Source organism: Lynx canadensis, chromosome A2 (assembly GCF_007474595.2).
Source record: "Lynx canadensis isolate LIC74 chromosome A2, mLynCan4.pri.v2, whole genome shotgun sequence".
Classification (NCBI taxonomy): domain Eukaryota; kingdom Metazoa; phylum Chordata; class Mammalia; order Carnivora; family Felidae; genus Lynx; species Lynx canadensis.
The window spans coordinates 19,079,993-19,106,833 of NC_044304.2; the positions used below are offsets into that span (position 1 = coordinate 19,079,993).

Sequence of the window (26,841 nt, forward strand, 5' to 3'; positions counted from 1 at the left end):
TCCTTCTTTGCCCTCTTTTTATTGGCTCCATTATCTCACGACCTTATTGACAATACCTTCATCTTCTGTCTAGCAGGCCTCTCCCCACCATAGCCATGAACATCTGGGCACCCTTCTGCCCCAGCGTCCTCCTCCGCCATGTGAACTGACATTGCCTTCCCTGAACTACCACTGAACCCCTTTCCCTCATTCTCTGCCATCACCAGCCAGAGGGATAAGGGATCACTTTACAACCTGAGTTGACATCAATTTGGTGGGGCTCGCTTCTCCAGGCTCTGCTCCCATGACCACTTCTGACTCAGCCTTTGCATCTAGTGTGCATCCCCATGGAGACAGGGCTCTTTGTGGTGTGCCTCACACATGCATCCCAGCCCAGCACCGGCACATGTATGCATTATTTACTGAATGGGTAAGGGAGTCACCGCCATCAGGCAAAGTCAGGCTTAGTGCTGCTCTTGGGCTGCCCCTCCTGCCCTGCCTGCTGTAGCCCCTAGCCTCAAACTGTGAGTCCCAGTTGTGTTCTGACTTCCTCCAGATTTTGCCCATGCTTTGTCTCTCGCATCAAGCTTCCTCTTCCCTTTTCAACTCAGTGTAGGAAGGACTACCTCATGGATATCTCCCTTGTGGCTGGGCTGCCCGCGCCCCCTCTTCACCACTTGGCTGTTTCTCTCCACAGCCAGTGTTTCCTGAGGACAGGGTCTGTGTCATCACCGATATGGACAAGGGGACCTTCAGGTGTGGGTTTGATGGCTGAGAAGGGCAGAGACACACCAGGTAACTTCCTTCAGAAGCAGGGTAGTAAAGCAGTCCAGAGCCAGTCCGACTGCTCCAGCTGCTACTTGTCTCCCTTGGGACAGCTGAGGACAGGCTATACTTCCCACGGCCGGGACAGAAGTGATCTTTGAGGTTGTCTCTGCTCCCAGGCTCAAGATACCTCCCTCTCACCCCATCATGCATCTTTGCAGTGGGACAGGGATGAGACCTTGGCGTTCAGATCCCAAACCCCAGTGGAGGACTGCGACCCAGCTGGAGAGAGGGCTGTGTGGCTGGAGTCTACTGCCCTTGGGAGCAGGGAGTGGAGGAGACGCCCTTGCCTGTGGGAACAGCAGGGAGGGGTGGTCTGGCTACTTGCCCAGCCTGGGAAGATCAAACATCCACTTCCCCTTTCTCCCTGGGTGGGCAAGGCGAGGTGACTGGCACTGGCCCAGCTGGGGATCCAGGGGCAAGTAGGAGAAACACAATGAGCCCGGTCCCTCACAGAAGGTTAGGCCCAACCACTTTCCAATCAATATGGAGAAAGCAAGGTCCTTGGTGTTGGGGTGGAATGTGAGTCCCTCTAGTCCCACTGGCCCCTGCCCCATCAGGCAACAGCGGAATGGACAGCTCTGGGCCTCCAGGTCCCACAGATGGCATTTGACAGATAAGAAGTCCCCAGCAGAGAGTCTGAGAGACCCTGGATTCTCTTTCACATGTCCTGGCCTAGTTGCAGACAGTCCAAGCACAGAAGAAATTGTTTTATATTTAATTTACAAAAGAGACCCCAAAATAATAATAATAAACCATCCAGGGGCAGGAGAGTAGGGTCAGGTCCTCTCTGGCCCGGCTGTGCCCCTCTTCCTCTCTGGCAGGGAGAGAAGGGACCTTTTGGGGAACTGCCCCTCCCCCTTAGAACAGGGGGGTGAGAGCTGGTATGGATGCTCTACTGGGCATCCCAGGGGCTCTGCCCCCTCCAGACTCCAGTTTGTCCACCCCTTGCACGCTCCTATGTGCCTGGCAGAGCCATTGTGGCAGAGGCCAGCTTGTTTGGCAGCCGGGTGAGAGACCCCTATAAAGTCCAGGTGAGGGCCAGGGCTACCACAGCCAGTGGGCCAGTGAGGTGGGACCCAGCCCAGGCCCCACTGGCACCCCCAGCTGCCCGTGTGTGGTCCCACTGGCATTGCTCACCGCCCCAACCTAAGTAGCACTGGCAGCGAAAGTGCGTCTGCAGGTGGTTGAGATCAGCCCAGCTGAGCTCCCCCTCTGGTCGCAGCTGCGGCTCACCAGGTACATGGCTAGGCACCAAGCGGAAGCTGCTGGCACTGAGGTGCAGGAAGGTACTGGCGCTGGGGTCGCGACGCACACAGCGCCCGTGGCCATGGCACTGGGCCCGGCTGCAATACTGGGCAGCCCAGGACACGTTGACTACGTAGGGGACCAGCAGCCGCGTCAGGTAATCCTTGAGGTACTGGCAGGTCTCCTAGGGGCAGAGGCCAGGGATCAGGGTCAGCTGCCTCAGCCCACAGGCCCAGATGGAAACTCTATTAACCTTCCTTTAACAGCACACACATGTGTATCTGTACATGCGTGCTTGAACCCTTACTGTTCCTGCTGAGAAGGGAAGTGGGGACAGAGATGAACCCAGAAGGGCACGTAGGGAAGGAACCCTGTCTTCTCTACCGGGACCAGGAATGCCTTGGGTGGGAGACTAGGTTTGCCCACCTTGAGGGTCAGCAGCTCAAAGCCCCAACTTTTGCCTGGCCCCTGCAGACTCCACTCTGGTAGGCTGGGTGGGGGCGCTTACTTACCGTGCTGGTGGTGTAGCCTGCATCGCCCCAGAGGATGACACCGGCCGCACCCAGGGCTGCACTCTCACCAATGGTGGAGATGAGATCCATCTGTGTGAGAGGGGGATGGTCACTGGGGAAGACTGAGACCACAAGGTGAGGACCAGGCAGGCTGGACAGGCCCTCACCCTGTTCTGACTTGCTGATCCCCTCAGCCCAGTACCCCTTCCCACCCCCAGGCAGAGGCTGTTTCACTTTCTCATTAGATGTTCAAGTCACTTGCACGCCTACTTTGGCCTCCGTTTCCCAAGCTAACGACCCACTTGAGCTGAAGATGTATCTATCAGGATAAACCCCAAAGTCAGAATGCCTAGTTCCAAGACCCTGCTTTGCCCTGGATGTGCTGGGAAGCTTTGGGTGAGTTTCTCAGCATTTCTGGACCTCAATCGTCTTATTTGCAAAATGGAGATAATGATGCCACCCTTTCACAAGGTTACAGAGAGAATGACACAGGGAATGTAGATAGAAAACCGCGGGGCAGGAGGCCCCCTGGTAACCCAAACCTGCAGTGGTTCTCTGGGGAAGAAGGCAGGGTCCTGGGAGGCACATACCTCACTAAGCCCCGTGAGCTTGCGACTATAGGTGGGTCGCGTGAAGACGTAGACCGGGAGTGCGTGGTTGGGGTGGTGGGTGTGAGCCACACGAAGGGCCTCCTGAACACGGAAGCTGACAAAGTTGCGGCCGTGGGTGGAGGACGCAAGTGTCTCGTCCAGGTAGACAGAGGGGAAGAGGGCTGTGCTCTCTGCCCACAGCCAGGCCAGCTGGTCATTTCGGGAGACCTCAACGTCAGGGCAGCGGCCTGTATAGGTCTCCCAGTTCTGCACATAATCATGGTTATAACAGTCTGGGAAGAGGTAGAAGCCCCAGAGGTGCCGAGGCCGAACTGCCTTGACAAAGCGCAGTGTCTCCAGCATGAACTGCCGTGCAGCGAATTCAAACTCGTATTGCGCCTGCTTGACTACACGATCTGATGGCCAGTCAGGGTGGCGAACAGCCACCAACTGGCGTGATGATTGACGGTATATGTCCTTGTCCTGCCAGTTGCGCACCCACACAGGCCGCCAGTCCTCCCAGTCGATAACTGCCAGCCCTGCAGGCTCCTGTGTACGAATGTAGTGCTCCACGTGTTCCTGCAGCATCTTCAGATGTGCCCAGAGGCTGCCATTCTGTGGCACGCCACCGTGCACTGACCTTCCCACTGAACTGAAGCGGGGATACAGGCCCAGCCGGTCATGGTAGAAAATGGTGATGTTCTGGTTCACAAAACCCTCATTAGGTGAGGCCTGTACATCAAAGGCCTTTAGGTCCAGTGGCACCTTGAGGCGAGGGCCACAATCTTGTGTGGGCACGTCCCATGCTACCACAAAGGGTCGGCCTGTAAAGATGGGTGGCGCTGTGGGCTTGAGCTGGGTGGCCCATGCTGCCGCCGCCCACACCACAGCCAGTGTGATGGCAGGGCCCAAGCCTGCCCACATGCTGGGGGCTACAGGAAAACGTTGTCACCTGCCTGGCACCAGCTCAGGAACTAGGGGAGAGATGGGAAAGAGCAAGTCAGTCTAGAGAATCAGCGAGGTGCCCACCCCAAACCCATTCACACTCCCCAAGCCCACGCTGTGGGGGGCACCGTGCCCAAGGCTGTTGAGACCCTGTTACGTGACTGTAACAGGTCTGAAAGACCACAGGAGGGAAGGGAAGACACCCTGGAACTCCCTGCCAGGAGCATAGGATTCCTTCCTGGAGCAGGTGGCTTACGGCTGGACAGAGACCTCTGGTAGGTGTGTGACTCTAAGAATTGGCCGGCTGCACTACGGACTAGCTGTCCACAGATACAGATGCCTGCATACCACCCAAAACATGGTTTGAGAGAGCCTCGAACCCGCGGCCCACTCTACTCCATGAAGAACTCCTGGTCCAGGGAAACGATAGCATTTGTATAAGGAAGGGCACAGCTCATACAGCCACAAGGAAGCTGGAACACAGCCGCGAAGCTATCATGTGTGTAACACCCGCCAGGAAGAAGAGCGAGAACGTCAGGACTTTGTCTCGAACGCACTCTCCCAAGCTTGGTGGAGGCCCCACCGGGACAAAGGGGTGGCGGACCTCCCTCGGCGGCGCCGGCGGACCTGCCCTTCGCTCCGCAGCCACCGGGAATGCACCCCACACCGCCAGACGGGTCCCGGGAGGAGCTCACTCCCCCTGGCCTTTGTGCTGGACCCCGCCCCCGCCCCGCACGTGGGGCCAGTGCCCGGCCGGGTGGGGGTTGGGTTCCTTAGCCGCCCCGCTGAGCGCATCCCCTGGACTTCTGAACCCAACCTGAAGGAAGAAAGCCGCTAGGCTTGCACTGCCCGCCCTCACCTCGCGCGGGGCGCTGCCGGGACCCACGCCATGGCCACTGCCATCCCCGGCCCAGCCCGGCCCGCTCCGGCCGCTAGCCCAGGCGCAGCCCAGGCTCCGCGCCTCTGCTGCTCCGCCCCGCCCCCTCCCCACCCCGGCCCGCGGGCCCTTTAAGAATCCAGCGCGGAGGTGGGCCTGGGGCAGGACTTGTGGCCGGGGCGGGAATGTGTTCCCGACTTTCGCGCAGCCAGTGCCACGTTTCAGGCTCCAAGGCCCCCAGATCCTTCCCCGAGGAACGTGGCCATCCATCTGGGGCCGTGAGGCCCCTCCGAACGGGGCTTTCTTCTGGAATCTTAGGTGCTAGTGCCAGTCAGCCCAAAGTTTCCTCCCCCACCAGCTCACTGTCGGTGGTACAGTCCTCCCCGCTCCGCCGCGCGACCAGCCGCTTAAAGGGACAGCGTAAGAGTCGGGAGTCGCGCAGGGAATAAAGAAGGTGTTCCTCCGCCTGTCCGTAAGGTGGTGCTGCTGGACCCGGGGCCTTGGCTGGGGGCAGCAGAGGATCTGGATCTGTACCCGCGAGTGTAGTTCCCAGACGTGGGGCCCTTAGTTTGGAAAGAGGTATGGTGACCAGAGCCGATCTCTGGTTTCCCAGGACAGTAACGCCCAGTCCCCTGTGGATCGGGGGGCTTCCCGACCCCCGTCCCAGGTCTGAAGGGAAGCCCTGCCCCCTACCAGACTGAGGGAGGGGGTCAAGCACCCTCCTCTGGGCCCTTCGTAGGCAGGGCCGAGGTAGTAGTTGTCTTGGCAACACGAGCTGTGGGTCGCAGCTTGGTCGGCCCCACTGGGGGCCGGTAAGCCCAGCGGGCCGTGGGAGTTGGGCCCCCTGCCCCCGACTTGCATTAGGGACAGGTCAAGGCCTCCGGTTCTCTCCTGCCCAGTCTCTGTGGAGGCTTGTAGGACCCCCCCCCCCCCTTTATTTAAACTCCTAGGAGTCTGCTACTCTTGCAGTAATAGCCGACCCGACTGCGGAGAAAAGCCGGCCTGGCTAGGGGGCTCCCCCGGGCCTCCACCGGTATCCTGAGCCCTTTCGTCCCGCAAGCCCGTCCCTCTGGGGAGCAGGCTTGGAGCTGGACCTGGGCGAGACCTCCCTGCCTTTTCCTAGATCCTCTCTTCCGTGCTGGACTCAGGTCCTCAAAGGGTCTGCACCGCCAGCCCATTCCGAGCGCTGGGGAGGAGAGGGAGGGAGCGCTCCTGTGAGCGGGTCTATGGGGGTGCAGACCAGTCGCCTGCACTGGGCTCACCTGTGTGGGAGCCCGTGGGCCCAGTAGGTCGGCGGCCTCCCTCCTTCCCCCGGTGAGCCTCTCCAGCTAAGCTACTCGCACCAGCTGCTGCCCGCTGGGCAACCCGCCGGCGACTTGATAAACTCCATCCCCTCCCACCCGCTCCCGCCTCCCACCCCAGCCCTTTTTCCTCACTTCCTGCTGCCCCTCTGAGAGGAAAGGGCCAGGAACAGGCGGGGGGGGGGGGGGGGGGGAGGGGGAAGGGACCGCTTGACCCTGTTTCCCTCCCACGACAAAGACCCGCTGGCTGGCTGCCCTCCTCCCCTTCCCCCCTTCCTCCTCCCCCGAGTATGCCCTGGCCCTGTGAACTGCACTAGGTGACAGGAAGGCAGTGGGACCTGGCTCAGGTGACAGCCTCTGCCCTGCCGGCAGCTTCCTAACCCTGAAAGCTCTTCTCCCCAACCTTCTCTTGGGGTTGAGGCCCATCCTCAAATCCAGTAGCCTGTGGATGGAGGGGCCCCAGTGGAGGTCCTGTGGGGAGTCAAACTATTTGGGAGATGCTTGGCTGATGGTCCCCCAAAGCAGGTGGTGAAGAAGGGAACCAGTCATAAGGGGGCTTGGGGGAGCTTCCAGGAGCTGAGTCAGTTTTTTTCCGCTGAAGAGCAGAAGCATCCCAAGTGTGACAGAGTGGACAATGTGCTGATGTGTGTGATTGTGCAGGGTGGGGGAAGGGACAGGGACTGGGAAGGGTCTACAGAGTGCTCTCCTGATGGAGGGCATTCCTGGATGGACTTCACTGAGACACTGCAGAGTAGGGAACTCTTATATCTGGAGTGAGAAAAGATCTGTGTTTCCATGGGAAAGGGGGTACTCATTACAGGGCTGTAGCCCCAGGGAGGGCTGCAGCAAGGTCCCAGCAGACCTGGTTCAGAGAGGTGGACAAGTCTGCATACCCTCAAATCACCCTGAGCCTACCCCCACTCACCCTACTGGCCCACCTCTCCAGTGCCCGGGGCCTCTCTTCTAACAGAAGGCTGTGTAAGCCTGGGCAACTGGGGGAATTGGGTACACACCCTGGAGTCTGTCGGAGGACCAAGGAGTCCATGACAGGGCAGGGGAGGGTGTGTCCCTGTACCATTGTGCTGGCTCCACAAGGGACACAAGCCTTGGAAGCTGCAATGGTGGGGGCCCCTGGGGAAACAAAGGCCAAACCAGACTGTCCCAGGGCAGGGACACTTCCTCAGGCAGCCAGCAGGAAGGAAGTGAGCACAGCCCAGTGGAAGGGAGTGGGGAAGCACTGCCCTGACCCCCATTGTTTCTAGCATTGGGGTCATCTGGGGAAGGCCCAACACAGGGAGTTCCCCCACACTAGGACAGTGGTGATGGGTGATGGGATGCCATCTGGCATGGCAGAACCCTGGCCCTGGGGGCAGTAAGGGGGACAAAGTCTGACGTCTTATCAGGAAAGTGGGAAGGTGCCCAAAGAAGGACTACAAAGTCCAGGCTGCACAGGATGATCCTGCTCCATGATCCAGACAAGTTTAAGCCTCCAAAAGACTGGCAGGCCAACTCCCCAGACCCAGAAGCCTGTGTCCCTGATCTCCCTCCTCCCTAGCTGGAAGTTGGGCTGACGGCCAAGGGCTAAACCTAGCGGAGAACCACTTCTCAGGGCCTGAGAAGTGCGGGCCGAATGTCCACAGGGGGCAGCTGCAGGTGAGAACACAGGGTCAGCAGGGAACAGAGAAAGTACTAGGTGGCAGAGTTCTGCCTGCTGGAACAGAAACCCCAAGCCCACTCTCCTGGTGGTATCCACAACTAGTCCTGGGAGGAAGCAGGTAGGTTTGGGCTACAGAGCCTGGTGGTAGGCCAAGGGCATGGTGGCACCCATCTGATTGCTGTCCACCTAGGATGGGTGGACTAAGATGGCTCATGCTATGACCTCATGTGGGGTCAGCTCACACTCCTGGGGGCAGGACAGCTGTTCCAGAACTACTTGGGGTCACGCTCTCACCTCAGGTCAAGCAGGTAGGGCCAATCCCTAGTGAAGCACCCCAAAGCCTTCCAATTCCAGAGGTCCCTACCTATTAAACACAATAGGTGAAAATGTCCCTCCATTCTGAGGGGGTCTGCAGTGAGGTCTGTGTGAATACACTGCCACCTGCTGGTTACAGCTGGGATGACCACGGGCTGGGCTCAGGCTTACCTTGAGCCTTGATGATAAAGATGGGTCACCAGAGTGGCCCAGGCCTACCCACAGAACCCAGATGGTGGTCTAGACACTGGATGTCACAGCGGATACCACTCGTATGCAGGGTCTACAAATAATTTTATTGAAACTAAACAAATAACACAACAGTCTTCTTCTTAGATTAGGGGCCACCCTTCCCAAGCCATTTCCCACACTCTTAAAAGCACAGAGCTTGCACAGTAAGGAATTAAAAAAAAAAAAATCATTTCGATGTAGAAATCAGACTCTGCCCCAACATCATGGACTAAACTATTTACAAACTTTCACATTTTAAGTATTCCTTTATGGTTGATCTCTCCTTTCTGTCCTTACCCAGGGGCTCCAATACCTTCCCTTGACTGATCCTGAGGGATGGGTATACTTAGGGAAAGGGGTGATGGGCTCCTTATAGCTATTGGCACCAGCCCTAGGGTGCTGTCCCTCACCAATGGGTGGCGGATGGTCACCCAATGGCAGGGGTTTGTGTGGGGCTGGTACAAAGGCATGGAGGATTAGACAAAGTAGATGGGTTGGTACAACTCCCCATAGGCACAGGCATCCATAGCCCTTCCTGATCCCATCTTAGGCCCTCTCAACTGGGATGTGTGTGGGGGCAACAAGTAGTTGAAGTGGGGAGGGATCAGCCCAGCCCTGGGTGGAGGGAGTATCCTCCTATACCAGTCCCATCTCCTATTAACAGCTGGCAAACTGTCCATCCGTCTGGGAGTGGGAACAGATGAGCAGGTAGACAGGAAGAATCAGGCTTGCACTGCCCCCAGCCTCTGTCCAACACAGGAGGAATCGAGGTAGCAAACGGCTGAAATGCTCCAACAAGGGGGTAAGGGAAATGAGGGAAGGGAAGTTCCCGCTTGCGTACAGCTCCTGCAGCCCAGGGGCTGGAAGAAGGCAGACCTTGCTTGTAAAGTGCTGTAACCCTTAGCAGGGCTGGGCCCTAGGCAAGCTTGGAAGAAAGCAGGCCAGGCAAGGGTGCAAGAACCAGGCATTCCTGACCAGCATATGCCCTGCCATGCTCCTTGTAGGGATTGCTGGGGAAGGTGGGCTGGTAACTCTGCCATTAGCCCTCACCAGCCGCCAGCCACCTCTTGTCCACATACAAACCAACACCCGACCAACACTGCAGGACTGCCCCGCTCACAGCTGAAGGTTCCAGGCCAATGCAGTTTATTCAGGGTTGTGGCCCCAGCTTAGGTTCCTTAATGGAAGCCACACCTTGAGCCTGGGGGTTTCTTGCTGGGGTAGGGAGTGTTTATGCCTGCCACTCCCCAGGCTCACACCTCATAGAGGATCACAGGAAAATCCACGTGGATGCGGGGAGGATCCAGCTTCACGATGCCCTGCCATGGAAACAGAGGCTAGTGAGGGCCAGCTCCTCCCTCAAGAGCTCCCACCATGACAGCAGACCCCATCTGGGTCTACCTCCACACACTCAGCATAGGCTCAATGACCACTGCCCCAGCCTCTCACCTGAGGAATCAGGTTCTTATGGACCCGCCTCAGCTTGGCCCGCTTCTGCCCATTCTTAGTGACGATTGTCTCCTCGTAGAACTCGTGAGCCAGATCCCCATCCTCATCATAGAACATGGAGCTGTGTAGAGAGAGAGGGAACAGGCTGGGCTGGAGCCCCACACCCAGTCATGGCAAATGACCAGACTACAAGGAAGCGTGCCCGCCTCCAAATGGGGAGGAACAACCTTGATGGGAGGAAGAGAGGATAATATGCCTGAAGGGTATGGGGTCTACTAGAAGCGAATGGTGTGGTAGCCAGTGCTACTCTGTCAGGCCTCAGGAAGAGACATCATATCAGAGCACATTGTCAAGGCAGCTAAGGCCAGTTCTCATCACTGGTTTGTTCAGCAAAAGTGGCCATTCCAACATCAGGCCCTTGCTTTCACCCAAGGTGGGCGAAGCATGATGGCCTGGCATGTGTCTCACTCCAGAAGATACTACTGGCCCTGGGTCAACCTGAGATGGCAGATACCTGAGCTAGGTGGGAACCTAAAGGGAAAAAGTTTGAATCCTCCCCACCCACCCCCAAGTGGCTGGTCTAGCCAAACTACCACTGTTCGGTCTCCCTAGTATCTACAGCCAAATCTCCAGCATCACCTAAGTACCATTTCCCCGGACCCACCAGGGCCAGGCCAATCTAGCGCTCCTGTTTGGACCCATGGAAAAAGAGAGGGAAGGTCAGTGCTCTAGATCTGAAGAACATACCTGAGTGAGGGTCTTTTTCCCAGGCTCCATTCTCAACACTAGGACCCAGTCCTACTTTCCTAGCTACTACCTACCCTCAGAGGTCCAATGCCACCACGGTAGGTAACGGAAACAGCCAAATCAGAGGGTTAGTCTTCCCTCAGAACTGGGGGAGAGGGAGCCTAGGAGCCTTCAACTTGCAGGCTGGGCTGGAAGGGATGAAAAGAAACCCTCAAGTCTCAGGGAGACCCTATCTCAAGTTAACAGTACAGAGGGCCTACCCACGGACAAGCCTCTTCCCCTAGGGAGACCTTCAGAGCAGCCAGGTCGCCAGGAGCCGATTGCCCTGCTTTTCCCATCCCTTGCTCCCACGGGGGTCCAAAACATGGGACTTCTCCTGGTTCCGGCTGGAGCTCCCTGTGACTCGGGGCGCCCCGCCGCCCGCCTGTCTCCCCGGGGCGGAACCCGCGCCCTTACCCGCGGCGCGTGAATACGAAGGGGGGCACGACTCGGCCTCGCGACCGCACCAAAGCTTGCTCAGCGACTGCTGACTCCGGGCCGCCGCCCCCCGCCCCCGAGGCGAAGGGCCACAGGCCCCGAGCTTTGGAGCCACTGGCGCCCATGTCAGGGCCGCCGGCGCATGGCGAGCCCCGCGGCCGCTTCGCTCTCACAGGGCCGTCGGAGGCACCATACCCTGCCTCAGCTTTCTCCCGCAGGTGCTTCCGCCGCCCCCTTCCGCAGGCTCCGCTGTCTCCACGGAAACCTCACTTCCGCTTCCGCACGCTGCCTTCTCTGATTGGCTGCTTCTCTCGTCGGTCCGCGGGGCGGGACCAATAGCCGCTCTCGGAAGCTAGGCATCCCAGTAGGCACCGCGAGACGTCAGGTCCCAGCAGGCCACGCTCTCTCCAGCAGGGACAGCTCCCACCCAGTAATGTGGAGGCTGGGTCCTCCTGGTTTTTGCTTGTATGGCGGCTCCGACGTTCCCGACCCCAGAGTTCAGGTCCAGCGGGCCTGCCCAACCACCGGCTTCCCCGCAACCAGCGCTTTAGGAGTGTCCCAGGCCAGGCCGCGCATTGCCCATCTGGTCTCATTTTATTCCCACACCATTTCTGTTATCACCACTGTCGCATTTGGAGAAGAAACCATACCTAAAGAAAATTAAATAATTGGCCACATGTATGGCTACGTTCAGGTCTGAAGAACTTCTAATTTAGTGTTCTTTCCAAACCCACTAGAAGGCATGCTCCACGAAAGCAAGAATTAACAGCTGGACCTTCCGTACCGTGAGCAGCGTTTGGTCTACAGCAGTAGCTCAGTAAATACTTAGTGAAAACGCCCCCAGCAGCTGTGTGTGTGTGTGTGTTGGGAGGCATGTGGATTCCCTAAATTCTAGCTTATATTGTTGCCCCTACCACAGCCTGAGCCCCAGGGTGGTGAGTGATGACAGTAAATATTCATACCCCATACCCTTCACAAATTGGTTACATGGTGACTTTGAGAAGGTGCTCTGTGAGCCTGTCCATCACCCTTGGAAGCCACTAGCGTGAGGAGCAACTGCAGTTGAGGGCCCATAATAAAGAGTTCAAAAGCAGAATTCTTCAATCTTTATTCAGCCACTTCTCTCAGGCCCCAGGCCCTGATGATGACTGTTACCCCCACCCCCTTCCCCACAGGAGGCATGCAGCTGAGGCCACAAAATATTACATACATTCGCACACATCATCAAAAATAACTGAGGGAAGGACCCTCGCTCTGACTGGCAAACAAGGCACGGACCTGGACCAGTGCCCACACTCACACAGACCCTGGCCTAGGGACATCCTCCTTGGAGGAGGCACTGAGGCACTGTTGCTGCACCATGAGCCAGCATTTCCTGACCCCAGTGTGTGTGAGGAGACAGAGGCCACTGCAGAGGAAAACCTAGGCTCTTTCCCGATGCCTGTCTTACCTCGAACACCTGCCCTTGGCTCCAATAGGGCTGTCCTGACACCCCATCCAAGACCCAAAACATACGACTTTTCCCCATAGATGAAGGCCCTCATCCCTGAAAACATGACCTATTCTGTTTGTAGGGTCTCCAAGATTCTAGTATCTGAGACACGAATTAAGGAGACTTCTGTCTGCTCTATCCCTGCTGCAAGCCTGGAGCAGCTTCCCAGGGCAACCCTGGCCCACCATGGCCCACTACACAAAAGGCAGAAGAATGCAGAGCCATGTTCTGCTATACCTGTGGGTGGACACAGGGGGCCAGCTCCTTTGCTGTTCTCTGGGCTCATTCCCCCAGTAAGAGAGGGCCTCCATGCACACTCATTCTTCAGGCCACACGGGCCCTGTCACACTCACACGGCACGCCCTCGGCGCTGCCTACTCTCCTCCTTTCACCCAGGGGTACAAGAGGTCACCCCAGGGGGCAGGCGTGCAGGGCCTCCTGGATCTTCTGACGGCAATAGGAGTACTTTTGCAGGATTTGGCGGAGGTGTTCCTCTTCCTCCCGCTGCAGGATGCGCAAGAAGTTGTGTAGCTCAGGCATGCTAAAGGCATCCCACTGCAGGTGGAGAGGGGGACACAGGATGTAGCAGGCATGGCCAAATCAGCAGGCCCTCCCCAGAGAAGAGCACCAATCACATCACAGAGCTAGGATGGGGCTTTCTAATGTTAGGTTCTTGCCTGAACGGTCTGTGTTAGGGTTCTTGACAATAGTCTGTATAGAAGATGGGCCCCACAAAGCAGGGCAGTCAAAGACACCTCGAAGACAGGCAACCAAATTAGATGTTCCCCCATTCCCACACTCTGACTCTAATACTACTCCACAGACTCAATATTTTGGAGCCAGAAAGCTTCCAGGTAAAAAGTCCTAATGCCTGAACAGGGAGCCTCCATGACATCCTGGGCCCATCTGTGTGGCTTTGGTCTCACTTGGGATTACCATACTGCCATGGATTCCTCCATCTCCTGAGGACTTTCCACAACACAGAAGAGCAGACCACCAAGACAACTCTTCCTGGCCTCTTGGGAGAGGCCTGTGAGTGGCCTGGAAGTCTTCAGTTTAGCTACAAGGCTCACATACTCCTGGAGAGGCTTTGTAGGGCTTTTTCTCCAGCCCTATTCCTCCTTCCAGGTTGCTGCTGCAACCTACTAGCCCTACCCAGTGACAACCAAGAAACTAAAGAGGGCTGTGTACTCACATTTACCTCCCCAGAATCATTCTCTTTGAGGACAAAGCTTAGGGCCTTCTCGCTGGGCCCTGCAAGGAGCCGCAGCCGCAGGGGTTGCTCATCATCTGATAGCTTTCGGAGGTACACTGAGGGCCAGGCAGGGAGAAAAGAGTATTTGATTAGTCAGGCCCAGCCCACTCACACCCTCACACATGATGCATGAATATATACTCTCATACAGCAGGGTGGAGTGGGAAGCCCACCTTGGCCATGGCGTTCAGCCCGCTCAAAGAGTGCAAACTTGCGGGGGTCATCCACCACTAAGAACTTGCGCAGTAGGGCCTCAATGACCTCGCGTGCCCGTGTGCGTGACAACACATGCAGGTGCTTGACAGCATCTTTGGGCAAGTAGAAGGAGGTGCGGCGCCTCACAGCTGTGCCCCGTCCTGGGCCCCGCTGGGCAGCCTGCAAGGAGGGTGGCTTCTTGCTGGAGGGCACCGAGACAGGGCGCACCAGCTTCAGTTGAACCTTGATGAAGCCTGTGTAGGAGCCATCCTTGTTCTGAAGAGGAGAAATCAAACCATGGCTAGGTTCCAGGTGAGATGGAACAGATATGGACACCACCAGTCCACTTGGAGCTAGGCTGGGTGAGAATAAATCACTGCTTAAGCCCAGCCAAGGATACCTTAGCTGTGACCTTTTGGGAATCAGGCACATAGTCGGGTTCCTGCCTCTCCCCACATACCTTCCCCTGGCTATCAACTCACCAGGCTCATGAAGAGGTTGCTGTTGATCTGGCTATTGTACTCCTTGATCTTCTGCTCAGTCTCAGCCTGAGAAAGGTCAGGTGTCTCCCACTCCACAGGCTCGTCCTGAAAGATGGGCCAGGGTGGACATAGGGCCCTAAAAGAACCCATCCCACTGCAATGCATGTCACAGACACGGAGGAGAATCCAGGTTGGCTGCTTTGAAAAACAGCCTCTGGGGCAGCCTTTGAAAACTGACTACAAAGCTTGAGTCCTGACGAGAAGAACCCATCACTGCTCCTGGTTTTGCATGCTATGGATGGACACAGCAAAGGCAGTCATGTGGCTTCTTTATGCTGCCTACATGGGACCTCTTCAGCACTGAGTGAGGCCCTGAGGATACCTTAAAACCAAAACAACTGAAAATAAAAGGCCAGGGGCCAGGAAAAGATGTGGGATTCTTGACAGTAAAACCACCTTTCAACTGCACAGCCTGATTCCAGCACCCTAGTTAGGTGGGGTCCTGGAGAAAGGAGACCACTTTGCCCTGGCAAAGGGCCATGACCGCAGGGCAAGAGGTATGGGGACTGGCACATACCAGGAGCCCAGCCAGCTGTGAGTACAGGGTAAGGGCAACTTCTACAATGTTAACACCCCCTGATGGAGGACTTGGGGCCAGCCCTGCAGGTCTCACACAGTGAGGAAACCTCAGTGTGATTTGATCTTGACCCAACACAGTGATTTGATCTTGACCCAAACTGCACAAAAGGCAGCTTCAGGCCAGGCTCCAATCTGCCTCCTGGTAAAGCCACAAGTGCCAAGCAGGTAGGTTTCTGCACCTCCTTCCTCCTATCTGGAAGTTTAGCCCAAAGATTTTTAGCTCTACCACTCAGCCCTTCCCCCACTCCTCCAGGGGCTGGATTCTTGTCAGAAGGGTGGAGTATGGACCAGGGCAGCCAGAGCTCTGAATTAACTTTTTTCTACCAAACTCCCTGGTTCCATTGCATCAGCCTTACTTCCTGTTGACGTCAGGTCTTGGTTGGAATGGAAGTGTCACAGACACAGCTGAGATCACTGCTGACCAATGCTTTCTCCCAGGGGAGTTTTTACAGCTGGTCTCCTGTAGAATAACCTTGTATCCAGCTCTAAGCTCAGGAGAGGCAGGCTTCTCCCTGACTGCTGCCTTGGAGCCCCTAAGCTTAAACCATCTGATGGGGACAAATAGGGTGGACAGATGAGAGGGTAGGGTGCTCTTCACCTAGAACAGTTTTATAGCACTATGCTCTTTACCTAAAACCTACCAGTAAGTATGTGGCACTGAGGACTGAGGCTGGGGTCTCACAGGGAAAAGGTATAGGGGGAGTGGTGGGAACTGAAGCCTATTTGCTCCCCCAAGTTTCAAAAAATCTCCTGGATGGAGGAAAGCACTAAGAAGGGAAAACTGTAGCAGAAATCTTACTGGAGACAAGGAGAAACCCTCTAAGACTGGTAAAGAACAAATGGTGTGGGCTTTGGGAAAAGGAGATCTGGGGGGCAAAATGAAGGCTAGAGCCCGGGAATAAAGGGTGGATGTGTTTGTTCAGGCCCGAAGAGAGGGCTTGGGACAGGAAGGAGTGACCCAATAGAAAGGAGTATCTGGATGGGAGGGTGCTAAGGGCAGGAGGAAAGCTGAGCAGACTCCAGTACCAGGGCAAGAAGGAAGAGAATTCTGGGGGGGCACAGAGATGGCACCAACTTATTTCCCTTGCTTGTGACAGTTCTGAGCTCCAGCCTGAGGGTAAGAACACTTGCTCCTTCCTCTTCCCTTCCCGGTTTAGCCAGGAGCCCTGGAATGGGGTGCAGTGACCTATGTTCTAGCCCCTTCTCCTCTCCAAGTGAACCTCCCTTAATATCTCTACTCATAAAACAAGAGACCTGGCCTGGATGCACTGCACTGTCCTACCAGGATTCTAGAGGAAGAAAAGTTTCTTTTTCCACTTCCAAAGCTTCTCACTGGAGGATTCTTTTTTTTTTTTTTTTTTGAGAGAGAGAGAGAGAGTGTAGGGGACAGGGGCAGAGGGAGAGGAGAGAGAATCTTAAACAGGCTTCATGCTCAACATGGAGCCCCACGTGGAGCTTGATCCCACAACCCTGGGATCATGATCACAACCTAAGCTGAAATCAAGAGCCCAACGCTCAACCAACTGAGCCACCCAGGGGCCCCCGTTGGAGGATTCTAACAGCCATCCCAGAGGTGTGCACAACAGGACCATGGAATTTCCCTTCTCCTGCACTACAGTGACCCATCCTCCACTCTGCCTCCATAGTGACTGATGGTTTTTATTTTACATATAATTTGGGACTCCCCAGCCTCCTTTTCAATTGGTGTCTTGTGGTTTTCTCACTATTTCACAATGAAAAATGCCTCAAGCCTGAGTGACAGACAGGATCCACACTCAAACCTTGCACCCAAGCTCTGGGCTGAACTTTTGAGTAAAATTTAATCTAAAGAGTATACAATTTTCATCTAAAAAATCACCCACAAGTCTCTTTTTGTGGCTCATGTAAGGAATTCTGCCCCATTGTTGCTAGGTATTCTGGGCTTTACGGTCCCCATCTCTCTTTCCTGACACTCTGTCCAGGGTGCTCCCCTGAGGTGTACTCGCTCCAGAATAGTTATCTGAGTTTGGCAGTCACACTTATGGCACACAGCACAGAGGTTTCTGACAATGGGAACACCTTGGAGGCCTGGAGAGGAACAGCAGCTCCAGCACATCTTACAGTCCTGGATTAATAACCCCTATCTCTCTTAACTCCTCCTCTGGGCCTTTTACAATCTAGCCTGCCCCACCTCGTGTGGATAAAATGCTCCCGTTTGCTTATAGTCCAGTCCAGAACTAGGCTTCTTTCCCATCCATTCCCAAATGCCTTTCTTCCAGATCCACACCAATTTTAGTATATGTGCTGCTGAAATGAGCACTCCAGCCAGGTCCACTCCAGAATTCTCCGCGTTCCAGCAGCTGGTGACAGGACAGACTGGTAAGAGGTGGGGACTCAGTTGGCTCCGTCCAGGATTGCAAATGGAGAGGCCCAAAACTTCCTTTGCCTCTCTTCCCTAAACACACTTCCCAGTTCCAGGCGAGGACACCTCCCCTTCCACTTCCTCCCATCCCCGCCCCCATCTCCCAGAGAGGAGGTAGGGGCGTCCCAACGCTGCAATTGAGGTTCTAGTCCGGACTGCGCAGTCGGCTTTAGTCATAGGTGGATAATGCCCGCCCCGAGTCTGCCCCAAGCCATGTAGCTGCTTCCCCTGGTTCAACCGGTCTGTGACAGAGACAGGGCCTCGGCACCCGGCATCAAGGCGCTGAGAGCCCCGCACAAAGTTCCGAGGGCTGGCCCCGGGCGCTCTGGAATCCCCGCCCAAAAACTCGAGCCGGCAATTTAGCGAGGAGGGGCAGGGTCCCAGCGATCATCACCAGCCCGCCGCCCGCAACCCCGGCCCCCACCTGGTCCCGACGCGGCCTGCGTGCCAGCGAGGTACGCGCCGTGAAGTACTGCTCAAGCTCCGAGTCCGAGTCTTCCTGGCTGCAGTAGCCACTGCTTGTCGTGCTGCTCCAGGTCATCTCGAAAGAAGGCGTCCCCGCATCCGCCTCGCCCATCGCCGCGCCCGCCAGCCAGCTCCCTGAACCCAGTGCGCTGGTAGCCTCCAACCACCGCCCCAGGTGCGTGTGCGCGTGCGCCGGGATATGGGTTCGCGCCGCGACCGTTAACACTGAAACGTAGACGGCTAGGATCTGGCTCTTGCCTCATTGGGGGAGGAACATCGAAGGGCGGGGTCATACACGCCACGCCTCCAAGAATGACCTCATAGCCCAGGCAGCTCAGCTCAACTCCGCCTCGCAGACCCCACCTCTCTTGGGAAACAAGTCGGCGCCTGTGCGCATGTGCACCAGCGTGGCCTCAAGACCGGATGCGGATGCGCGAAGGTGCGGAAATTGAGTGGGCGCGGAGACAGGGCGGTTCCCGGCAGTTCGCTCGGAGTCAGCTTCCCCGGAACCCCTTCGAGCCCGCGCGCAGAATTAGCACTCTCTACCGCGGGGACACCCGCTGTTAGACCATTCATTGAGCGGTCCTAGACAACTCCTGTAATTTGGCCCGCTGGTCTTCACGCCTTTCCCGTGAAGCCCCGCCTTTCCCCCCAGCCCCGCGCTCACCACGTTGGTGTCCCGCTCCAGCGCAGGTTCCCAGCCCAGGTCCCGGGGCCCGCAGCAGTCCAGGCTGATGAGCGCGCGGCAACGGTAGTGGCAGGTGAACTTGCAATCTGCAGAGAGGTCTGGCTGTGAGGCGGCGGAGCCCCAGCTCCAGTTCAGATAAACTTTCCGGGGGACGGAAGAGAAACCCCGGGATGAAAGCCGTTGCCCGCCAGGCTCTACATGACCGGCCTTATCTTAGGTCCCTTTGTCCCCCGCTGCTATATAGATTCCAGTATTGGTCCCCGGGTGTCTGGAAACTGGTGAGAAGGCCTCAGGCGGTTACGGATCCAGGCCTGTTAAACAGTTTTATCTCTAGCACCTAGGGTAGAACTTCCCCCTTCCGCATTGTCAACACCCTACCTCCGCCCATTTACTTGATGGGAAAAAACCCCAAAATCTCTTAACTCTTGTTCCCCTGTCACCTGTCTCTACACCCCTCACACCAAAACTAACATTAGTCTGCATACACTCTAATTCCTCACCTTCACTCTCTCCTGTATCCATTCCAGTGAGGCTTGCCCCTCCCTCCAGGAAACGGCCCTGGTTAGGGTCCTCAGCAATCTGTGCACAGTCGAATGCCAGGTCCCTTCTCCATCCTCACCTCCTCAGCATCATTTGATGCTTGATCCCCTTGGGCTTCCCACTACTCAGGTTTTCCTCCCATTTTTCTGCAGCTCCTGCTCAGCTCCTTTGGTTCTGTCTCAACTCCCAGATCTAATGGGCAGCGTGTCTGAGATTCAGTTCAGTACTGATCACTGTCCTGCTCTGTATACACTCACCTACCCCAGATCCAAGGCTCCCACTGCTGACCTCCCTCCTCAGATCAAACCCGGTGTCAACCCAACATGGCCAAAACAACTCTTCTTCCACTTCCCTCTCTCCCCTTGCCAGAGCTCCTCAACTCAGCAAAAATTGCTACTCTCCCAGTTTGAGGTAAACAAAAATCCCACTTACCCTTGATCCCTCCCTTGTCTTTGCTTCTGACACACACCCAAAATTGTCCTAGATTTTATCTTTGTGACCACTTCATTTCTCCTTGGGAACATTGCAATATCTCAGCCCTTGCTCACACTTGGTATTCTGTCACAACTCTGGTGTTCAGGACAGACTCTTGAACTGAGAGAGTCTCCGTGCCTACAAAGGCTTGGGACACCTTCTCTAAGTCCCTAAATGGTCCAGAGCAGTGATTCTCAACCCAGGCTGCCAACTGGAATGATCTGTTTTGTTTTGTTTTTAAATTGCTGATGCACTCCCCGTGATGGATTCCACAGGTCTGAGGTCCAGGCACAGGGGCTTGGAGGGCTGTAAAATCCCAACCGATTCTAGCTGGTGTATAGCCAGCGGGGCAGCAACCTCTGCTTGCTGGTGATTCCTGGGAGGGCAGAAGGACCGCTGGTGTGTGGTTGTGTTTCATGTTTTAGCACCTGGTTGACTGGGGCTGCAATAGGTATTGCTCAAAATTCCTGCTTGCAGAGGGCCCACCCACGGTACTTTTTCCCTGTCCCCATCCCATAGGTAGGTAAATTCCCCTCATTCCAGAGATTTTCGAGGGGGACCTAGTGAGTGAATCTTTGGGAAAGCGCAGGCCTAGGAACATGGACTTAGAGAATGGTCAGCACAAACCCTTTCTCAAGAAGAACCAAGTCACTATACAGAAAAAGAATTTGAGGGTGTCCGGGTTGCTCAGTCGGTTGAGCTTCCGACTTTGGCTCTGGTCATGATCTCACAGTTTGTGAGTTCCAGCCCAGCGACTGGGTCTCTGCTGTTAGCGCAGAGCCTGCTTCGGAACTCTGTCCCTCCCTCTCTCTGCACCTCCCCAGCTCGCGCTCTCTCTCAAAAATATATTAAAACATTTTTAAAAATTAGATAAAAAGCTTGAGATCGGCACCGTTATTCATAGGCAGCCGCCTCTGCCCAACTGTGCCCCTAATGCAGATGGAATAAGATAAGGATATAACCATCTACCTGCCTGCACTCTTACACGACCGGGCAAAGGTAACGGACCTTGCTCGCCGGAACCAACCCTTCCGACCCCCTCCTTTGCGACTTGATACGCAGCGACGGCGCTGCCCATTGGCCGCCCTTTTCGCTCTTGCCAGCGCGCGGGGCTGCTACTCACGCGCGCACTGCAGGCCCTTGCGCACGACGCCCAAGATGAAGTCGCCGCAGAGGTCGCACCACGTGTGTGTGGCAGGCCCCGCGGGCTGGAAGTGGTGGCCGCGGCCCGCGACCAGCTGCCGTGCTGGATTACGCGCGGTGCCCGGCGCGATGCGCAGCGCGTTGGCACGCTCCAGCCGGGTGCGGCCGGGGCCCGCGCGCCGCGCGGGTTCCAGTTCCCTCAGTTCAATGAGCTCAGGTTTCGTGGACATGGCCGGGTCGCGCCCGGACTCCCGCCGGCTGTCGGCGCGAGCGAGCGCGGGGCGGGCGGGGCCGCGGGGCGGACCCCGATTCGGCGCCGCCCCCGGGATCCCGGCAGGGCGGCGGGAGAGAACCGGGGCGAGCGGTGCAAAGGGAACCTGGGCGCTCCGGCCGTGTCGGCCCACAGGCGGAATGGCGCGGCGAGGGCGCGGGGTTGGGCACGCTCTCGCAGAGTCCCCGCCCTCCTTTTCCTTTTCTCCACGCATCCTGGGAGCAACCTCCCTCCTGCTGCTGCTGACGACGACGACGACGACGACGACCACCGCAAAAGGCCACTCGGAGACAGACTGTTTCTAGAGGCCAGCTTTACTGTACTAGACCAACAGGGTCCCCACATCCGGCCCTTGCCTTTGCCCCCGCCCAGGCCTCCTGCTTGCTGAGGCAGCGCCCTCAGCCTACCCGCTGGGTAGGGCAGGAAGTGGGGAGCGCTTTACTGGGGGAGATGGGCGGCAGCTGTACCCTTCCCCCGCTGTGCTCACCACCTGGGAAGCTGGGGCTCTGGCAGATGCTAGGCTGAGATCCTGAGGTCCAGGGCACATTCTGAGTGGGTTGTACCGCATGGGTGGGTGGCCCTCAGCGGCTGTAGCCTTCACTTGGCTCTGTCACCTTGGGCTGCCAAGACACAAGCCTTTCCATGCTTCTCCCAGTGCTTGACTTGGCACTCCCTGCAGGCAGGTGGGCCGGTGAGCATGCAGTGCTTGTGGGGGGTATGGAAGTGTGGCTTAGGAGTCCAAGGTCCTATAATACCCTCACCTGCAGCAATACCATTCATTCTGGCATCGCGAGCAGCGTTTGGAGGCCTCTGCACTGCAGTAGGCACAGCGGGGCCGCTCTGGAGCTATTGCTTCTAGCACGTCCAGCCTGTAGGTCTCAGCCCATCTAGGAAAGAGGTCAGGAAAGCCTGGTTGGGCCTGGCCAGTGGGGGCACAAGAGCACCGCTGCCTGTGTCCATGCCTTCTTCGTGTCTCCCACCCCTTCTGCCCACTCAGCAGGCCACACCTTCGTGCCTGCAGCCGCAGGTCTTGCTCTGAGGGGCTGAATACATGCCGCAGCTGGTACTTGGCAATAGCCTGCCACTTGCCTCTGTTCTCTCTCTCTAGCCGCTCCCAGATTTCTGGGATCTGAGGGAGAGAAGTGGAAAGTGTCAGGGAGGAGCTGGCAAAGTGGACAGTGGTCCTGAGCAACTAACTTGCTAGTCCCTACCTGTTCCAACACCAGGTCCTTCTTAGGGGGCTGGGTTTCAGTCAGGGCCAGGTGGGCCAGGAAGCCCTGCAGGCCTGCCAGGTTGGGAAGCTGGTCGACCAGTGTGTCTGTGAGGAAGGCCTGAAGCTGCAAGGGAATCCGGGGGAGGCCAGTGTGAAGTGGTGCTGACCAGAGAGGGCCTAGGCTGTGCTGGGTTGAGGTGCGTGTGGGGACCTTGTGCCACTAGCTGCTTCATCACCTGAGGTCCGAGGTCTGGAAAGGGACTGGGGCTGATGTAGGTGGACAGTGATAAACAGCAGGGGTGGGATGGGGTGGAATGGGGTGGTACTAATGCAGGAGGAGCTCCCCACCTTGAGTAGCTGTCCCTTGGCAAAGCTGGTGAAGCAGTAGCGGGCCCGGGCTTCGTGGCTCAGTAGCAGGTTGTACAGGGCAATCCACACCTGCCCATCCAACTTGCTCAGCTTTTGCTGCTCTGAGGGGGCCACTGTCTGCCAACGGCCACCCTCAAATTGCTGCAGCTTGCCTGGGGAGAAGAACCAGTGCACTGGGAGCAGGTGTTGCACACTCTGAGTCAGACAGCTGCATGGGCTGGGGTGCTGCCCAAGTGCACGACTTGCCCAGGAGGGGGTGCTGCTTGCTCCAGAGCAGGGGAGTCCTTGGTAGTAGACACACAGGCCTTGCCTGCTGCGGAGCCCAGGTCGAAGCCCATCTTGGGTGAGGCATCCTGGTATCCTCTATGGGCTAATGGGCAGAGTTTGTCTGCCTGTGTGTGCAATCTGCCCATACCCATAAATCCTGGAGGATGTTCTGGAAGCAGTGAGCTGGGGCTTAGGCAGTTCAGGGAGGGTTTACCTCCTTCCCGCCGGCTCCACGGATTGTGCTCCAGCAGTTCAACCAGGAGGCAGGGCAAGTCGTGGGTACTGAGCATGCGGTTCAAGGTGCTCAAGGAAAGGCTAGGGGTGGTGGTGGAGAGAAGCGAACAGAAGCTAAAGGCCCAGGCTCTCAGCCTTCCACTGAAGGTCCCAGGCCTGGCAGAGCTGCCCACCTGTCCACACAGTCTGTAATGTAGCGCAGCACTGAGAGGGCCTTCGATGCGATCTCAAACTCCATCAGCTCTGCCTGCTTCTGCAGCTCCTGGGGGGCGACATGGTGCTCAAGCTGGGCCACCCCCTGCTGCCCAGGCCTCAAAAGAGCCTGATCTAGCCATTGACACCCCAGGGAACCTCAGCCTACCTGCATGGGGGTGCTGGACTGGCACTCCTCCTCTTCAGGAGGGCCACCACGGCTACTCTGGGCCACCAGTAGAGTCAGTTTTCGGTGGCAGTAGTCTATCAAGTCCAAGACAGCGTCCTCTGCTGACTCACACACCTCCTGAGAGGCAGGCAGATGGGAAACATTCTGTCTCTGATGCTCTTTCCACATAGACACAACCTCCCTCCCTGTCAGGCCCTTGCTGGGAGCAGTAGCCAGTGGGCAGGGCTGATGCCTCACCTTGTGGAAGAATACTGTCTCCAGAAGGTTGATGATGGAGGCCTCATGGTGCACCTGTCAGAGAAAGAGGACAGAGCCTGGGGATACTGAAGGAAGGATGCTATTACCATCTCTCTTCTCTAGTCCAGGGCCCTCTACAGGCATGGGCAGGATATGACCCAGGAACCCAGCTCACCACCATGTATATGGGAAAAGTGTTCTGGGGCTTGAAGTCCTCCAGTCTGCACAGCACAGGGAACACCTTCTGCTTCCACAACTCCACTGCAATCAGCTCCTCAACTAGCGTCGGGATCTTTGAGGGGGAGGGGAAGGATGGATGAAGTAGGCCTACGTTGGCCTGTTAATGCTCCCATCCCTGGCTCAGCCCAGCCCAACTCTCCTCAAACTCTTCTGGGCTCCTAGATTCTCCTCGTAGGCACCTTCCCAACCTCTCTCCGGCACCTTAGACCTTCATTTCTAGCTGCCCTCAAAATCTCTCTGGGGACATCCTCCATGCTTCTTGTTATTGGCTCTTGCTTTGTCCCTAGGCTGCCTTGCTCCACCCTGCACCTACACCCTTGTCCCCTCTACCTCTATCCAGACCTTCCTTCAGGCTGGCTCTCCTGCTCATGCCCTCTCTCTTCTTGTCTCTGTCCTCTGGCCTTCCAAAGGTCTGGTGTGTCTTGACCTCACTCTTACTCTGGGCCCTGCAGTTTCCTAGTCTTCTACCCTCACCCCCATTGAGGGGGGGTCCACCTTTTCTTCACAGAGGAAGGTTTTTGCCAAGTGATATCTCAGGTCACTTATTCCAGCCACCTCCTGGCTCATGTTCCAGCCAGGTTGATCCCTGATTTCCAACTCCTCTCTCAAGTTAGGAAGGGTTGCCTCCTTCCATGCCAAAGCCCCACCCCCTTTTCAGTGAGGGCCCCCTCTGGCCTGACAGACTATTCAAGGATGTCTTTAGAACTTAGGCCCTCCCCCCACAGCCTAGGCTGTTGTATGATCCATGACTATCTTCCAAATCAACCCACACCTCACACTTGGCCTGGTGTGCCAGGGTCTTGTCCAAAGGGGTGCAAAGTCAAATGTGCAACACACTCCTCTCTTTTCCCTCGGGGAAGACAAGTGTACCAGCCAGAGGGAAGCACAGGCACCCAGGGTACTCTTGAGCAGTAGAGTGGTGGTGTGGAAGGTGGTAGGAAGGCAGGAATCCTGTTTGTGGCCCCAGCATACCTTCCCATGGGTGACCAGCAGCTCCTGGATGGGCTCGCCCTGGCTGGCTGTAGCATCAAGGATGGCCTGCATGTTCAGCTTCTCCAAGTTCTCATGCTGCTGGTTCCATCTGTCCCAGAGAGCAGGGGTGTATGTGCATTTGGGTGCACATATGTGCATTAGGAGTGGAGTGAGGGCCAGGTCCTATTGAAGCCTAACCTGATCCCCAGGGGCCAGAGAGGGCTCAGGACCATACATCCCCTAACTTGAGCTTTGTCTTCTCACCTGGAGACTCTTCCACACCGGGTACCCTTCCCCCCCCCCCCCCCCCAGTGTCAGGCCTGTAGTCCCCCATTCAAGGATTCTGACCCCCAAACTCCTCCTGACCCTGATCCAGCTGCCTCACCCTCCGGATCCGATCTCGCGCAGCGGGAAGCTGCGCAACCCCCGCACCAGCACGGCAGCCTCCCCCGGCAGTAGCAGCTCCAGGTCGCCCATGTTGTGGCCGGGGACCGAGAGCGGGAAGGCAGGATTCAGCTGACCCTGGGCAGCAGCCGACGCTGAAGTGAGGGTGCTGAAACTCTCGAGGACGACCGAGACTCGCAAGGTCGACGTCTTGGATACAGCCGTTGCGGAGTGGTTGGGGCGCGTGGGTCCGCGCCGCCATGGAGACGGTTAGTCCAGCGCCTGCGCGCGCTGCGCAGGCTCCGGCCCCGCCCCCGCCCCCCTCGCTTTTCCGGCTGCAGTTAGCCCTCTTTGGACTCCCAGAACTTTCTCCTTCACCGCCTGCGGCTCACGGGTCTGCCCTGAGTACCAGACTCAGGTGGCCTAGGCTTCCTCCTAGGACATCAAATCGACCCGCACGGGGATGGGGTCACCTCGCCCCCACCAGCTCTTCCTGCAGCAGCTCTACCTCGGCTGTACCGCTTCTGCGTGGTTTCCTGCCTCCAGTATGTCTCCTGCCCGACTCCATCTGTTGGCTCTATCTCCTAAAGTACTGCCCAGTGCCCACGTCTCTCCATTCTAGCCTAGCAGGCTGCCAGCACATGTCATGAAGTAACTGCTGTAGTCCTCGAAATAATGTCCAAAGCAGCTTATCAGCAATTCTGCAGTATTAAGGTCTTGCCCCTTCCTTACCTCAGTACTTCATCTGTTTTCCCTCTCTCCATTGTTTCCCATGTTTCAGCCCCAGTGGGCCTCTCTTGGGTTCCTTACACATCTTTTTCTTTTTTTTTTAATGTTTATTTATTTTTGAGGGGGGGAGAAGCAGAGAGAGAGGGATACAGAGGATCTGAAGCAGGCTCCTGCTGACAGCAGAAAGCGTGATGCAGGGCTCCAACCCACCAACCGTGAGATCATGACCTTAACTGAAGTCGAAAGCTTAACCGGCTGAGCCACCACCACCTGAGCCACCTAGATGCCCCAGGTTCCTCATACATCCTAAAGTTGCTTTTACTTTGCACCTGTTCCCTCTGCCTGGAATACTCTTCCTCCTTCAGGCCTCAGTTCAAGTCACCTCAGCGAGGCCTTCCTTGCCCATTTAATCCAGGACAGCCCCAGCTCCCACCCCAAGTCATTCTTCATCACAGCTTCCTGATTGTTTCTTTCTGGCTGTTATTTCAGTTTATAATTACCCAGCACATTTACTTGTCCATAGCCAGTCTTGCCCACCAGATGGCGCACCAGGGTGCCAGGACCTCGGCTATTTCACTGCCAGTTCTCCAATGGCTGGTTTAGAGGCGGTACTCAA

At 56.8% G+C, this 26,841-nt stretch overlaps 4 protein-coding genes and 1 long non-coding RNA gene across 9 annotated transcripts; 1 reads left to right on the plus strand and 4 right to left on the minus strand.

Annotated features, from left to right (window-relative positions):
* Positions 1–6,340, minus strand: HYAL2 (hyaluronidase 2). 2 transcript variants are annotated; one of them, XM_030306845.1, is made up of 4 exons: positions 6,239–6,340; positions 3,155–4,128; positions 2,565–2,654; positions 1–2,236 (listed from the first exon to the last, which is right to left on the minus strand). In XM_030306845.1, exons 2-4 carry the CDS (start codon positions 4,076–4,078, stop codon positions 1,826–1,828), a joined length of 1,425 nt encoding a protein of 474 aa, XP_030162705.1. In that variant the 5' UTR covers positions 4,079–4,128; positions 6,239–6,340; the 3' UTR covers positions 1–1,825. The 2 variants fall into 2 exon arrangements, with proteins under 2 accessions (XP_030162705.1, XP_030162707.1); XM_030306847.2 differs by lacking the exon at positions 6,239–6,340 and adding an exon at positions 4,959–5,358.
* LOC115508308 lies at positions 5,877–26,339 on the plus strand. The gene is made up of 3 exons (XR_003966978.1): positions 5,877–5,890; positions 10,449–10,452; positions 26,161–26,339. It is a non-coding gene; the product is annotated as an uncharacterized LOC115508308 (long non-coding RNA).
* On the minus strand, positions 8,525–11,321 carry TUSC2 (tumor suppressor 2, mitochondrial calcium regulator). The gene is made up of 3 exons (XM_030306858.1): positions 11,133–11,321; positions 9,930–10,050; positions 8,525–9,799 (listed from the first exon to the last, which is right to left on the minus strand). Exons 1-3 carry the CDS (start codon positions 11,276–11,278, stop codon positions 9,734–9,736), a joined length of 333 nt encoding a protein of 110 aa, XP_030162718.1. The 5' UTR covers positions 11,279–11,321; the 3' UTR covers positions 8,525–9,733.
* On the minus strand, positions 12,244–21,427 carry RASSF1 (Ras association domain family member 1). 3 transcript variants are annotated; one of them, XM_030306853.1, is made up of 6 exons: positions 20,908–21,427; positions 18,750–18,856; positions 14,578–14,682; positions 14,074–14,371; positions 13,847–13,956; positions 12,359–13,200 (listed from the first exon to the last, which is right to left on the minus strand). In XM_030306853.1, exons 1-6 carry the CDS (start codon positions 21,410–21,412, stop codon positions 13,054–13,056), a joined length of 1,272 nt encoding a protein of 423 aa, XP_030162713.1. In that variant the 5' UTR covers positions 21,413–21,427; the 3' UTR covers positions 12,359–13,053. The 3 variants fall into 3 exon arrangements, with proteins under 3 accessions (XP_030162715.1, XP_030162713.1, XP_030162712.1); XM_030306852.1 differs by having other exon boundaries at positions 13,841–13,956; XM_030306855.1 differs by lacking the exons at positions 18,750–18,856; positions 20,908–21,427 and adding an exon at positions 18,042–18,737 and having other exon boundaries at positions 12,244–13,200; positions 13,841–13,956.
* On the minus strand, positions 21,497–25,738 carry ZMYND10 (zinc finger MYND-type containing 10). 2 transcript variants are annotated; one of them, XM_030306850.1, is made up of 12 exons: positions 25,498–25,737; positions 25,113–25,221; positions 24,076–24,192; positions 23,901–23,954; positions 23,643–23,780; positions 23,455–23,543; positions 23,262–23,362; positions 22,760–22,932; positions 22,410–22,535; positions 22,206–22,327; positions 21,960–22,085; positions 21,497–21,871 (listed from the first exon to the last, which is right to left on the minus strand). In XM_030306850.1, the coding sequence occupies exons 1-12, from the start codon at positions 25,587–25,589 to the stop codon at positions 21,796–21,798; spliced, it is 1,323 nt and encodes a 440-aa protein (XP_030162710.1). In that variant the 5' UTR covers positions 25,590–25,737; the 3' UTR covers positions 21,497–21,795. The 2 variants fall into 2 exon arrangements, with proteins under 2 accessions (XP_030162710.1, XP_030162711.1); XM_030306851.1 differs by lacking the exon at positions 22,410–22,535 and having other exon boundaries at positions 25,498–25,738.
* Positions 26,340–26,841: the final 502 nt, after the last annotated feature.